The following is a 14882-nucleotide window of genomic DNA, read 5'->3' as shown; positions in this document are numbered from 1 at the left end:
TGCCTTCCTGCTAGGAGGTCCTGTGCCTACTGCTGTCTGGGTCTTTACTAGTTCATCAAATACCCACCCTGTTAGCCACTCAACTACAGCCATTCTCCAGCCACCCCCACATGGCCCCTTACCTTTCCCCCTTCTCCCATCTCGGCAGGCTAAATCAGACCATCCGACTATACCTGACAAACCATCAGAGGGGACAGAAAATGCAAGAAGACCGAAGGAAATCTCCTGTTCCCTTCACCTCCCCTACCCAAGCCCTTCTGTCCTACTAGGACTTCTCGCCCAGGGAAGGCTTGAGCCCATGTCCAACCCGCGCCTCACCTGGAGGAATGTAACTACCCCAAAGGGTGTCTGCACGGGCTGCATCTGTGGGTCTTCTGTCAGCAGCATGTGCTGAATTCTTGACTCACTGTTATCCAAAGGGCTGTGCCAAGACACGTGGTCCCCACTGCAGAAGGTGTTCTCTGTGGGAGAGACATGGCGATGCTCAGTGTTGGAGGCCTCGCATCTAGGCCTGGAACCCTGGTATCTGAGAAGCCTGGGCTGGGAAGCTGCCCAGCCTTCCAGGGGAAGCATTCACTCATATGGGAGAAAATATTGTGGATATTCCCCCAAAACCAAACGTGTCCCTGCTTGCCAGTTCTGCCAGCCTTCAGTAGAATAGGACAGCCTGCTAGTGTGGACGCTCACTTGGCCTGGCACATCCAAAAACTTATTTTGGGTGGGACGGAGCCATGATCAGGTCTGCCAAAAAAGAATAAAGTGCTTTAGTGTGGGACCACCTGGCCAGAAATCCTCAGGGAGGCTAGAGGGCAGTGAAAGCACTTCACCTTGGAAAAACACATGCGTGGTTCCAATCCTTTTCTGTGCTGCTGAAAGTGTTCTAAAAGGAACCAACAACTGTGGAGGGCCTTTGAAATTGGTCACTGGCTTCCCACAGGTAGACAGATACAGGGATTTCTGAGGAACATTGGAGGCTTCAAGTACATGGAGGTCTAAATTGGGCCTCACACACCTCAGCAGAGATGTATAGTCTGGAGGGACAGGTGTTTCCATGAAAACACAGACACTGTGCCCAGGAGAAATGTGCCAACATGGCCAACTCACAGCCTCACCCCTGCACTTCACACAGGCTCATCACTTCAAAAAACTGTTTAGGGTACCATAACCACACAGAAGAAAACACCCATGTGGTATGAAGTCACCCCTGACCCCTGACTCTTATGTTCGGCACCCTTCCAAAGGTGCTCTGCATTTACCAGCCTGTGTGCATCTACAGTTCTCTCCACCCCTTATTTATTTATTTTTGTAATACAAATGGCAGCACACTGTTTTGCATGTTTTGCTTAATGATATATCTTGGGGGATCATTTCATATCAGCACATAATAAGCTACCTCATTCTTAAAATATGTTTTAAGTTTATTCATTTTGAGAGAGAGAGAGAGAGAGAGAGAGAATCCCAAGTAGGTTCTGCACCATCAACATGGAGCCCAACTCAGGGATCGATCCCACGAACTATGAGATCAGGACCTGTGCTGAAATCAAGAGTCGGAAGCTTAACCAACTGAGCCACCTAGGCACTCCAAAAGCTACCTCATTCTTTTTTTTTTTTTTTTTTTTTGAGAGAGAGAGAGAGAGAGCGAGAGTGAGTGGCAGAGATAGAGAATCTCAGGAGGGGCAGAAGGAGAGAGAGACAGAGAGAGAGAGAGAGAGAGAGAAGTGGGGCTCACCCGAAGCAGGGCTCATGTTTTTACCTGAAGCGGGGCTTGTGTTCACCTGAAACAGGGCTCAAGCTCACCCGATATGGGGCTCAAACTCATGAACCATGAGATCATGACCTACCTGAGCCAAAGTCAGATGCTTAATGAGTGAGCCCCCCAGGCACCTGCTACCTCATTCTTTAAATGGCTACATGGTAGTTCATTGTGGTCTATCACTTATGACCTGGGAACCTTAACAGCTGGAGAATCTTCACTTTTTATCGATATTTAAGGCAAGGCAGAACATGAAAACGCGCGCACACACACACACACACACACACACACACACACACACACACACCAGCCAGGGAAACCTGAGAGAACTTCTGCTCTCACTTGTCTCGGTCTGAATACTAATTCCCTCCTGTGTCAGGTGTGGTTATACAACTATTTTTTCCACCTAAGAGGCTCAGTTTTTTGGTCCTAACCTCAAAAGCATTCATTTATGAGGGTGAAGGAAGACTACTTCATCTAGGAAACATGGGTGATAAAGGGAGAGAAGACACATCTCCAAGCAGAGTCAACTAGAAACCTTCAATTTTCCCAATTCCTGCTGTGCCTGCTCTTCCCAGATTCCTTCTCCTTTTACAGAAACGTGTGTCTACAAGCAGCTTGCATGATCTACAAGTTAGAAACAAGGCAACAAGTAAAAAAGATTGAATTAGTTAATTCAAAAGCTTATCCCACAATAAGCTTACCCCATATGGCCTCACTGGCAAATTCTACCAAACATTTAAAGAATTAATACCAATTCTTCACAAACTTTTCCAACAAAAATAGAAGAGGTAACACTTCCAAGTCTTTCTATAAAACCAATATTACCCTGATACCAAAGCCGGACAAAGGCATTACAAAAAAAGAAAGCCATAGACCATTATCCCTTATTCATACAGACATAAAAATCCTCCACAAAATAGTAGTAAACTGAACATAGCCACATAAAAAAAAGGGTTATATACAATGACCAAGTGAGATTTATCCCAGAAATACATGGTTAATGTAACATAAGAAAATCAATGTAATACACTACATCAATAGAATAAAGATTAAAAATAACCCCACAGGATCATCTCAATAGACAAAGAAGAAGCATTTGCAAAGTCCAATACTCTTTTATGATAAAAACACTTAAACTAGGAAGAGATAGGAACTTCCTCAAACTATAAAAGCGCATCTACAAAAAACCTACAGCTAACATCATATTTGATAGTAAGGACTAAATTATTTTCCTCTAAGATCAGGAACAGAACACAGATGCCTGCTCTTATCAGTTCTAATTTACATTGTCCTAGAGGTTCTAACCAGGGCAACTAGGCAAGAAAAATAAGCAAAAATCTGGGTAAACTGGAAAGGAAACGAAAATGTATTTGCAGATGACATGATCTTGTACATAGAAAACCCTAAGGAATCCACTAAAAAACTATCAGTATAAACAAGTCCAGCAAGGTTGCAGGGTACAACAGCAATGTACAAAAATCACTTGTATTTCTGTACATTAGCAGTGAACAATCTGAAAATGAAATTAAGGGGCTCCTGGGTAGCTCAGTCAGTTAAGCATCCGACTTTGGCTCAGGTCATGATCTCGCTGTTCGTGGGTTTGAGCCCCATGTCAGGCTCTGTGCTGACAGCTCAGAGCCTGGAGCTTGCTTTGGATTCTGTCTCCCTCTTTCTCCACCCCTCTCCAGCTTGTGCTCTCTCTCTGTCTCTCAAAAATAAATGAACATTAAGAAAACTTCCATTTACAATAGAATCAAAAAGAAACAATGCTTAGGAATAAACTTAACAAAAGAAGTGTAAAACTTGTACACTGAAAACTACAAAACACTGTTGAAAGGATTTAGAGAAAGCCTAAATAAATGAAAAAATGCAGTATTCATGGACAGAAAGAGAGACTTAATATTGTTGACCGTAATATTTCCCAAATTGATCTACAGATTCAATGCAATCCCTATCAAAATGCCAGGTGCCTTTTTTACAGAAATGTACTTGGTGATTCTAAAATTCATATGAAAATGCAAGGGACCCAAAATAGCCAAAAGAAGCTTGAAAAGACAAACAGGGGTGCCTGGCTGGCTCAGTTGGTGAAGTGTGCAACTCTTGATCTTGGGGTTGTGAGTTTGAGCCCCACGTTGGGTGTACCAATTATTTAAAAATAAAATCTTTAGGGCCCCTGGGTGGCTCAGTTGGTTAAGTGTCTGCCTCTTGGTTTCGGCTCAGGTCATGATCTCACCAATGTGGGTTTGAGCCCCATGTCAGACGCCACAGCTGCAGCGTGGAGTCTGCTTGGGATTCTCTCTCTCTTTCCCTCTCTCTTTGCCCCTCCCCCCACTTGTACTGTCTCTGACTCAAAATAAATAAATAAACTTAAAAAAATAAAATCTTTAAAAAGAAGGGAAGGAAGGAAGGAAGGAAGGAAAAAAAAGACAAAGTTGGAAGACTTAATCCTACTGATTTCAAAACTTGATACATGGCACAAAAACAGACACTCAGATCAATGGAACAGAATAGAGAACCCAGAAATAGACCCACAAATATACGGCCAACTAATCTTTGACGAAACAGGAAAGAATATCCAATGGAATAAAGACAGTCTCTTCAGCAAGTAGTGCTGGGAAAACTGGACAGAGACAAGCAGAAAAATGAACCTCAACCACTTTCTTACACCATACGCAAAAATAAACTCAAAATGGATGAAAGACCTAAATGTAAGATAGGAAGCCATCAGAATCCTCAAGGAGAGAGCAGGCAAAAACCTTTTTGATCTTGGTGGCAGCAACTTCTCCAGAGGCACATCTCCAGAGGCAAGGGACACAAAAGCAAAAATGAACTATTGGGACCGCATCAAAATAAAAAGCTTCTGCACAGCGAAGGAAACAATCAGCAAAACTAAAAGGCAACTGACAGAATGGGAGAAGCTTTTTGCAAACGACATATCAGATAAAGGGTTAGTATCCAAAATCTATAAAGAACTTCTCAAACTCAACACCCAAAATACAAATAATCCAGTCAAGAAATGAGCAAAAGCCATGAACAGACACTTCTCCAAAGAAGACATCCAGATGGCCAACCGACACATGAAAAAGCACTCAACATCACTCATAAGGGAAATACAAATTAAAACCACAATGAGATACCACCTCACACTTGTCAGAATGGCTAACATTAACAACTCAGGCAACAACAGATGTTGGTGAGGATGCGGAGAAAGAGGATCTCTTTTGCCCTGCTGGTGGGAATGTAAACTGTACAGCCACTCTGGAAAACAGTATGGAGATTCCTCAAAAAGTTAAAAATAGAACTACCCTACGACCCAGCAATTGCACTACTGGGTATTTATCCAAGGGATACAGGTGTGCTGTTTTGAAGGGACACATGCACCCCAAGGTTTATAGCAGCACTATCCACAATAGCCAAAGTATGGAAAGAGTCCAAATGTCCACTGATGGATGAATGGATAAAGAAGATATGGTATATATATACAATGGAGTATTACTCGGCAATCAAAAAGAATGAAATCTTGCCATTTGCAACTACGTGGATAGAAATAGAGGGTATTATACTAAGTGAAATTAGTCAGAGAAAGACAAATGTCATATGACTTCACTCATATGAGGACTTTAAGATACAGAACAGACGAACACAAGGGAAGGGAAGCAAAAATAATATAAGGGAAGGGGACGAAACATAAGAGACTCTTAAATATGGAGAACAACAGAGGGTTACTGGAGGGGTTGTGGGAGGAGGGATGGGCTAAATGGGTAAGAGGCATTAAGGAATCTACCCCTGAAACCATTGCTGCACTATATGCTAACTAACTTGGATGTAAACTTAAGAAATTAGATTACATTAAATTAAAAAAAAACAACTTGATACAAAGCTACAGTTACCAAGACAGTGTGGTACTAGCATAAGGATAGACATTTGATCAATGTAACAGAATTTAGAGTCCAGAAATAAACCCTCACATTTATGACCAATTAATTTTTGAAAAGAGTGCCAAGACAATTCAATATAAGAAAGGCAGTCTTTTCAGAAAATGGTACTGGAACAACTGGATATCCACACATGAAAGACTCAAGTTGGATCTCTTCCTTACACCATAAACAAAAATTAATTTAAAATGGATCATACGCCCAACTGTAAGAGCTGAAACTGTAAAACTCTAAGAGACACAGGAATAAATCTTCTGACCTTAAATTAGGCAGTGGTTTCTTAGACACCAAAAGCACAAGCAACAAAGGAGAGATAAATTGGACTTCATTAAAATTAAATCCTTTTGTGCTGCAAACAGTACTTTCACAAAGTAAAAAGAAATGCAAACCAAAATCACAATGAGATGACACTTCACAACCATTAGGATGGCTATCATAAGACAAAACAAAATACCACCCAAAAAATAACAAGTGCTGGTGAGGCTGTGGAAAAACTGGAACTTTGGTGCACTGTTCCTGGAAATGTAAAATGGTGCAACCACTGTGGAAAACAGTGTGACAGTTCCTCAAAAGGTTAAACATAGAATTATCATATGATCCAGCAATTTTACTTCTGGATATATACCCAAAAGAATTATTTAAAAAATTCTTTTTAATATTTATTTTTGAGAGAGAGAGAGACAGAGACAGAGTGCGAGCGGGGGAGGAACAGAGAGAGAGGGAGACACAGAATCTGAAGCAGGCTCCAGGCTCTGAGCTGTCAGCAGAGCCCAATGCAGGGCTCGAACTCACTAACCGTGAGATTATGACCTGAGCCAAAGTCGGACGCTTAACTGACTGAGCCACCCAGGTGCCCCTAAACACAATTAAAAAAAAAAAAGAGAAGAAAAGAAAGTGAACAGACAATATACAGAATGGGAGAAAATACCTACATAGATCTTATAGGTATCCAGAATATATAAAGAAACTTACAGCCCAATGATAAAAAGACAAATAATCCAACTTTATAATGGGTGAAGGATCTGAATAGAATTTTTCTTCCAGAAAGATATACAAATAGCCAATAAGCACATGAAAAGATGCTTTACGTGATTAGCCATTAGGGAAATGCAAATCGAAACAGCAGTGAGATACCATCATTTCACACCCATTAGGGCAGCTACAATTAAAAATAACAATAACGAGTGTTGGTAAGGAAAGAAATTGTAACCCTCACACACTGCTGGTGGGAATGTAAAATAGTGGAATGCTTTGGAATACAGTTTGGCAATCCCTCAAATGATTAAACTTGGAGCTGCCATATGACCTAGCAATTCCAAGCCAATGTATATTCCCAAGAGAAATGAAAACACGTTCACACAGAGACTTGTACATGAATGTTCACAGCAGTGTTATTCACAACAGCCCAAAGTGGGAAATAACCCAATGTCTATCGACTAATGAAAAGATAAAGGAGAGGCGCCTAGGTGGCTCAGTCGGTTAAGCGTCCAACTTCGGCTCAGGTCATGATCTCACGGTTCGTGAGTTTGAGCCCCGCGTTGGGCTCTGTGCTGACAGCTCAGAGCTTGGAGCCTGCTTCACATTCTGCGTCTCCCTCTCTCCCTGCCCCTTCCCTGCTCATGCTCTGTCTCTCTCTGTCTCAAAAATAAATAAACACTAAAAAAAAAAAAAATTAAAAAAAAAAAAAAGAAAAGATAAAGGAAATGTCGTATGTCCACACAATGGAGTATTATTTGGCAATAAAAATGAAGTACTGATACACGCTATAACACAAACCTTAAAAACATTATACTAAGTGAAAGAAGCCAGTTCCAAAAGGACATATGCAATTCCATTTGTATGTAATGTTCAGAATAGGCAAATCTATGCAGACAGAGAGATTGGTGGTTGCCTAAGGCTAGAATGGTTAGTGACTTGTATGGCACTGCTTTTGGGGGTGATGAAAAGGTTCTGGGGTGCATTGTGGTGACAGTTTCACAACTGTGAATTACACGGTATATGAATTATATCTCAATAAAGATGTTAAAAAATAAAGAATATAGTAGGTGAAAGGGAGGAATCTTGAGGGAAAGGCAAAGTAATCAAAGCAAAGCCAAGGTCTTGGATTCTTGGTTACTACCTTCTCAGGTAAGCTGTGGCCTGGGAGAAATGTGACTCATAATGCCGAGACATCACAGCATTTTATGGTCTACACGACCTGAATGACCAACGTTTTCATTTTCCACAAATCAGGAAACGATCCGTGAGACAGACTGCCCGAAGTCATGGGGGCAAGTCAGTGATGGTGAGCACAGTGCCACATCACCCAAACTTTCGAGTCATCCGTAACACTTCTGTGTTGGTACCAGCTGTATGACAACCTGCATTTACCCTGAGATTGACTCACTTTTTAAAACCTAAACAAACTTAGTTTAAAAGGAAACTTCAGGGGCGCCTGGGTGGCGCAGTCGGTTAAGCGTCCGACTTCAGCCAGGTCACGATCTCGCGGTCCGTGAGTTCGAGCCCCGCGTCAGGCTCTGGGCTGATGGCTCGGAGCCTGGAGCCTGTTTCCGATTCTGTGTCTCCCTCTCTCTCTGCCCCTCCCCCGTTCATGCTCTGTCTCTCTCTGTCCCAAAAATAAATAAAAAAAACGTTGAAAAAAAAAAAATAAAAAAATAAAAATAAAAGGAAACTTCATATTACTACTAAATCAGGAAAATAAAAGGAAAATCAGTGTTGCTTATGGTAACTGCAAAGCAATTTCCTGAAAACAAATTTAATTTCTAACAGCTACTGTTATCTACCTGACATTATTAAAAACTGAAATGAACCAGAGTTGAAGAGCCATTAGAGGTTTAAAGAGTCATATCAAACTGATAAATCAGAAGGATTGAATCAGAGACTTGAAGAGGGAAGAGAGTCCTCACTATTTGGGTCATTGAATGCCTTGTCCACTCATGAACTAAAATCTCCAGCTGGCTTTGGCAAACCCTGGTGTCGTGGTTAACTTTGTAGTTGGGAAGGCCCAGTTCCTATTTGCTTCTGCCCCTTACTAGTTATAACTCTCAGCAACTTGCCCAACCACAATTCCCAAGCCAGTTTCCTCATCTGTAAGCAGGGAATAGTGTGCCTCAGTTTGCTTTCCACTGTTGCATGTTATTCCTATACTGGAATACGGTACAGCTATTCCTGCCCAGGTCCTAGTCCCTCTACCAGAAATCAAGAACCCGCCACAGAGCCTGTAGCTCACAGCACAGGCCAGTAGGTGGCACCATCGCTCCTGTTTTAAGAAAGAGTTGGTCAAGTTCTCTCCCCTGACCCACATCTGGCTGTCTGGTCTATACAAATATACTCCAAACCTGACAGGAACAGAAATTGGAAACAGGGAAAAGGCTGAACGGGTTTGGAGCCATGATGTTTTATTAATCAGAACTGACCGGGTTTAAAAATAATTGTTGTACAAACCCAAACTGTTTAAATGAAATAAGAATGACCAAAAAAATACCTCGTACAGGTTTAATTTGGGAAGGGGCTTAATTTAGGCAGCTGGGAGGGGAGAGACCCTAAGGCAGAAAAGGGAGACGGACCCAGTGGCTGCTCTGGGACCAACACACGTGGGATCAGGGGTGAGTTAAAAAGAAGGAAGGGAGAGGAGAACGCATAACCACACCAGAAAGGTTTAGAGCGTGAGACGCTAACAACCTTCCAGCATAGGACATGGTCTTTCTTCCCCAGCCCTGCCTGGTGGGGGAACCAGACTTATTAGCTCTGCTGTGGCCAAGAAACAGTCTTTCTTAACAATGAAAGAGCCTTGGTCACAGTTTTCAAGCCTGGGACAAAGCCACAATGGGCTCATTCTTGAGTCCAGTCTGGTCTTTATGCCCTGGATGCTCGGCCCCATTCTGTGTGGAGCCACTGCGGGCCTCAGCACTCAGGCCCCAGCGCCCACCCCAGGAAGCTCTCAGCCCCTTCAGATGGGTTTTCAAATGCTAATAATGCCTCGGTCGGAGGCCCAGCTGTTCAGTCCAGTGGTTAGAGGGGCGCCATTTCCTCTCTCTTCAGCTCCCTGAAGTGTCCTAACCAAGACATTAGGATGCAAATCCCTGGGACCTCCACCCAAACCACATTAGCAGAGGGGCCTTCTAGGGTCTCAAGGCAGGCCATTCCAGGTGAAGCCTGGATGCTCACTTTCCCTTCCCTTCCCTCTTCCTCTGAGCTCTAGCTCCAAGTACCCTGAGAAACCTCCCTCAGCTGCTGCCTATTGGGCAAAGTCACAGGGGGGAAGGCCCTCCAGGCTGGCAAAGAGAATCCAAAAACTGCTGGGTATACTTCTGCCCCTTGCTTAGCTGAAAGAAAGGGTTCACTACTCTGTGTCTCCTTCCCCATTAACAAACAACCCCCTGGCAAGAACTGTATGGGAACGCGAGTGCTAACAGGCCCCTCAGATTGGCCCTCACCCTACCCCCACCTCCCAAACATCCAGCTTTAGTCTAGCTGTTTGAAGTTGCGCTGTGCCGGATATAAGAAGTTAGCAAAATCTAGGGAAATGGGTTGCAGAAGAAAACAGCCATTGTTTGTAAAATAATTAGTGCTGCCTTTGAAACACTGAGGAACAAATACATTCTCTAAGAGTTCTTAATTCATCCCAACTCTGGAAAATGACTGTCGGTCTCCATTCTGTGTGAAAGTACAGTCCCAGCGATGATGTTTTCCACAACAGTTTGGAAAGCGGTGCTCCACCCCCCACACCCTTTACTCGAATTAATTCACTTGGTCGGAAGAGAATGGGTTAATGTTGTCTTCCAGAGCGGGAAAGAGTGGGTTTCTCATGGCTGAAGCTTGGACCCCTGAAGTCAAAGGCACTTTTGAGAGAGTGCTCTGAGAGGATGAAGGGCAAGGGCAGGAAACCCTGCTGAACTGTGCCAGGTGTCACATGAGTGGCTGGTATACAAGGGGGATTTTAGAGAGTGCAGGAAAATGGGAGGTGGTGCAAAGCAGGCTGGCAGACTGGAGTCTGTCAACTCCAAGGTCAAATTTTTGAACGATGGGGTCGCCATCACAGTCTCTCAAGAATTGGTCTCCAGTTTTCTTGCCTTCTTGGCGCTCACACATCACACCAGTGCTCATACCTGCTTTGACAACACGGGCTTAAGTGTCCTGTATGAAGACCCAGAGCTGGCTGGTTACTAGGAGGGCTCAGCAGTTCTTCCCTAAAATGCCAAATGCGCCAGACACGCCCCCAGCAACACAGACTGCTGATAGGGAAGCGTCAGGAAGCCTGTCCTCCTGTCTCCTGAAAGTCCCAGCATGAAACCAAGGCCCAAGGGGAGCATCTGGCAACTGCCTGACCCCACCCTCCTTCCTGAGAAGGCCTAAGAGGCTACTGCAGCCACTGTGGCCTGCTTGGCGGAGCTGGGTCCAAAGGCTCCCTCTGAGATTAGAAGACGGCCCCTTAGAGTCAACTGAAGGCCCACAAACTGAAATATCCTTATGGGGGCTGAAACACAAATCTGCACAGTCCCAGGCAGCCTCATGACACCCCAGTGAGAGGAGACAACCTGGAGGTTTTGCTGAATGAACCAGCCCTGGCCAGAGCAGTGGAGGAGGCAACGTTCAAAGTCAGTCCTGTTAGCCTCTGCCCAGCCCAGATGGTCCTAACTGGGGCCAATGAGTTGGCCCACTGCCCCCGCTGGATCTCTCACGGAATCCTATCCTAATTTCTAAAGCCCAGGTGCTTTCTCCTTGCTCTATGCCAAGCTGTGGGGAGGGGAGGGATGTGTGTGCCTTGTTTACTTGTTTCTCGAGCCTACAAAATTTTAGGAGGGCATAGGGTGTAGGACAGCCTAATGTCACTGCTACAGATTACATTTCTGGAGGCCTCAACACAGCCATGAGATGCTATGCCGATTCTGGGGAGAGTACGACCCCAGGCACTGCACTAAGACCCAGGGCCTCCTCCAGGTCTCCACTGCTTTCACATGACAGCACCCATCCAAGGACCAGTGGCACAGACCCTCTTCTCGCTGGGGAAGATCAGCAGCTCTCCTTCCTCCAGGAATCCAAACAAAGTGGTGGGTAAGCACTTCCCTGCCTGCCGGCCCTTACTCCCCATCTCCAAACCAAGGCTAGGATTTCAGCTTAGAGACTTGCAGCAGTGATAAGGCAAGGCCCATCTCAGGAACTTGGGATAGCAGTTGAGAGCAGTGAGGAACGCACATCACAGAGGAGCAAAAAATAAATATGTCCTGGGTTGATTCCCCTCTAACACTTCAGCGTGGCAAGGAGAACATATAAAAGGATGGGATATTCTAGAGCTTAGAGGCTTCAGCTGGTACAAAACAACAGAATTTGGTGCCCCCGCTCTTCTTCACACACACATGCACAGCAGACAAGATGCCTGCAGGGAAGGAGATCTCAGGAGCATGATGGCACACCCCCCCCCCCCTTGCAGGGTTTCAGATCAAACTTCTCCAAAGAAAGGCCATTTTCTTTTAAGAAAGAAAAAATAGCAAGAAGGCAGACAAACTGTGGGGGGAGGGAGAGAAACAGGTTCCCTGGACGTGTGGGGCTGTCCGGCAGAGTTCTTCATAGCTGGATGGCGTGGATGGTGGCTGGCTGACAAGTTTCTCCAAGCCGGTCGAGCGGTAGAAGAAAGAATGAACTCCTCCCGGCCCCTTTGAAGGTTCTGAGTGCAGTTTCATGACTTGAAAAGTTAATTTGAGTGTTTGGTTAGAGAGCTTTCCTCAACCAGTTCTGTCTGATATTAATTTGGCTAAATGTGGTTGCAAGACACTGCGAGGGAAATGAATGTGCTGTACCACTTAATTAAATAAAGAAGAGCGAGGGGACATGTTTGTTCTTACAAAACTGAAAGGAAACGTAAAGGATATTCCTTATAGGTTTTGCCCAGAATCAAAGGAATCGCCAAGGATTAGAAAGCCAGTCAAAAGAGACTCAAAATTGTTTCCCTATGTATGTATTTTCTCAAAAACCTCTGGCTCCCCAGCTTCCTCCTTCTCCCTCAAAGCCACAATCATGAAGGCAAACAGTGAAGTGTAAGGAAAATCCCTTTTATAAGCAGAGAAGCTCAGCAACCCGGAATAGGGGTCAGAGCAGTGGAGGCAGGAGGCTGGCGAGCTGCTGGGGTCTCGGGAGACTCTCACCCACAAGTGAGTCTCTGGGGCCTGCAGGACTTTTAGGACTGGCAGGACAGCCTCACTCCCCACCCCACACCCCCCGCCCCAGAGGGTGAGCCCCTCAGTGCAAACAGAGCTCAGTAGGGTTTACCTGCCACAGCTTGTTGCTGTCACAAATCCTGTCCGTCCACCCTCTATGTGTCATGCTCTTCTATGAGGAATACAGATCCTTGCTCTCCATTTCCAGAGAGCCCTGAGTCCTAAGCTGGCAGATGCTTTCACTTTTCTTTTAAGGCAGCTCCATCTGTTTAGACACCTGTCAGTACGAGAAGGAGAAGTCTTTTGCCCAGAGGCTTGTAACTGGGCAAAACCCACTCCTGCTCCTCTCACGCTCCTGAGCCGGCACGGAGGGCCTGCCAACTGCATGCAGGTCCCTTTGTTCTTAAAGCCAAAATAACTATAGAGGGTTTTAAATGTGCAGTCCCTATATACATTTCAACCCCCCCTCAAAAGTGCCAGGAGATGCTTTGAAGCTTTAAAATCAAGCACATGCTTCTACTCTTTCCATCTTTTTCCTGAAGAGACTAGGTAGGTCTACATCTACAACAGATGCTGCCAAGCATCTGTAAAGTAGCACAGTCACCTTGGAGGGCCACATGGCAGAATCTATTAATATAGAAAGTACTTTCCCTTTGACCTAATCGTTCCACCTTGTAGTACGTATCTGCCCTAGAGCAAAACACGTTCACGAGGAGGAATGAATAAGGATGCTCACAACATCTGTGTGCTGTTTGTGATAGTGAAGAAATGGAAACAATCTGAATGTGCATGAAGGTTAAAATATGGCTTATCCATACTATAAAATCATGAGCAGCAGTAAAGGGGATTAGGTAAATCTTTATATGTTGAGGTAGAAAGATCTCCAAGACGCACAGTTAATTAAAAAGTCCAATTGTTAAGGACAGAACAGTTTCGCTTACATTAAAGAAGGAAAGAGGCACCTGGATGGCTCCGTTGGTAGAGCATGGGACTCTTCATCTGGGGGTTGTGAGTTTGAGCCCCATGTTGGAGATACAGTTTAAAAAAAAAAAGGAAAAAAATATATACACAAACCCAAACCACTCTATAGGTACCCAGAAGGAGGTGAATGCACAGAAGAAGTCTGGTCTGGTGCAAGGAAGCCACCATACAGATAAAGTGGTTTGGGGAGGGGCCTGAGATTGGGTTGTGTGGTCAAGGAGGACTTTGGCTTGATTCATAGAGTCTGAATTGTTAACTTCTGTTAACTTCCAAGATGGATTTATGTATTATTTGTATGCTTAAAAAAATAAAATGAGAAAGCAGCACTCCTCCTTCACATCTCTGGCATGCAGTGCGAACTCCTTTGGCGGCTCCAGCAGCCATCACACTGGCTACCATGCCACTCACTCTGAGTGCAGCGGTTACAGAACTGGGTGGTCCCAGAACCCAGGTGCCCATCCTTGGCTTGTATCTAAAATGTCACCAGTGGCACTTTCACCAGCTAAGGCATTTAAGTTCTTGAACAAACACCGCACCTTATCTTAAATTAACTAGGCTAATGATGCTGGTACTCTTGCCACAGACTTCAAACTTTTCTTGTTTTTCTTCTTCTCTTAGTGGTTATAGTCAGTTACATTAAAACAATCCCCTTTCTCTCCCTTGCTGTTTTTGTTCTGAGTCCTATTTCTGTACACTGTACATTTTTTTCCCATTAGCACTTGCTAAAATCTAACATCAAAATGGTAGACACATCTATAGATCAACAACCAGACAGGGCCAGGTGACGATGGCTGCACACATCCATTATTCCCATTTGTTAGGGGTGGACACAGCTGATGCACTGCATCTATAACATTCTTTTTTTTTTTTATTATTTTTTTAACGTTTATTTGTTTAAAATTTTTTTTAACGTTTATTTATTTTTGAGAGAGAGAGAGACAGAGCATGAACAGGGGAGGGGCAGAGAGAGAGGGAGACACAGAATCCGAAGCAGGCTTCAGGCTCTGAGCCATCAGCCCAGAGCCTGACGTGGGGCTCGAACTCACGGACCGCGAG

At 44.4% G+C, this 14882-nt stretch overlaps 1 protein-coding gene across 3 annotated transcripts in view; it reads right to left on the bottom strand.

Annotated features, from left to right (window-relative positions):
• SUFU (SUFU negative regulator of hedgehog signaling) overlaps window positions 1-14882 on the bottom strand; it is a 117153-nt gene that overhangs the window by 36729 nt on the left and 65542 nt on the right. For all 3 annotated transcript variants that reach the window (XM_042909348.1, XM_042909350.1, XM_042909349.1), the window contains exon 4: window positions 319-461. In XM_042909348.1, coding sequence (XP_042765282.1) covers window positions 319-461 — 143 coding nt within the window. The remainder of the gene's footprint in view (window positions 1-318; window positions 462-14882) is intronic.

This window comes from Panthera leo, chromosome D2 (assembly GCF_018350215.1).
Source record: "Panthera leo isolate Ple1 chromosome D2, P.leo_Ple1_pat1.1, whole genome shotgun sequence".
NCBI classification, from domain to species: domain Eukaryota; kingdom Metazoa; phylum Chordata; class Mammalia; order Carnivora; family Felidae; genus Panthera; species Panthera leo.
This window is presented reverse-complemented; position numbering and strand designations above follow the sequence as displayed.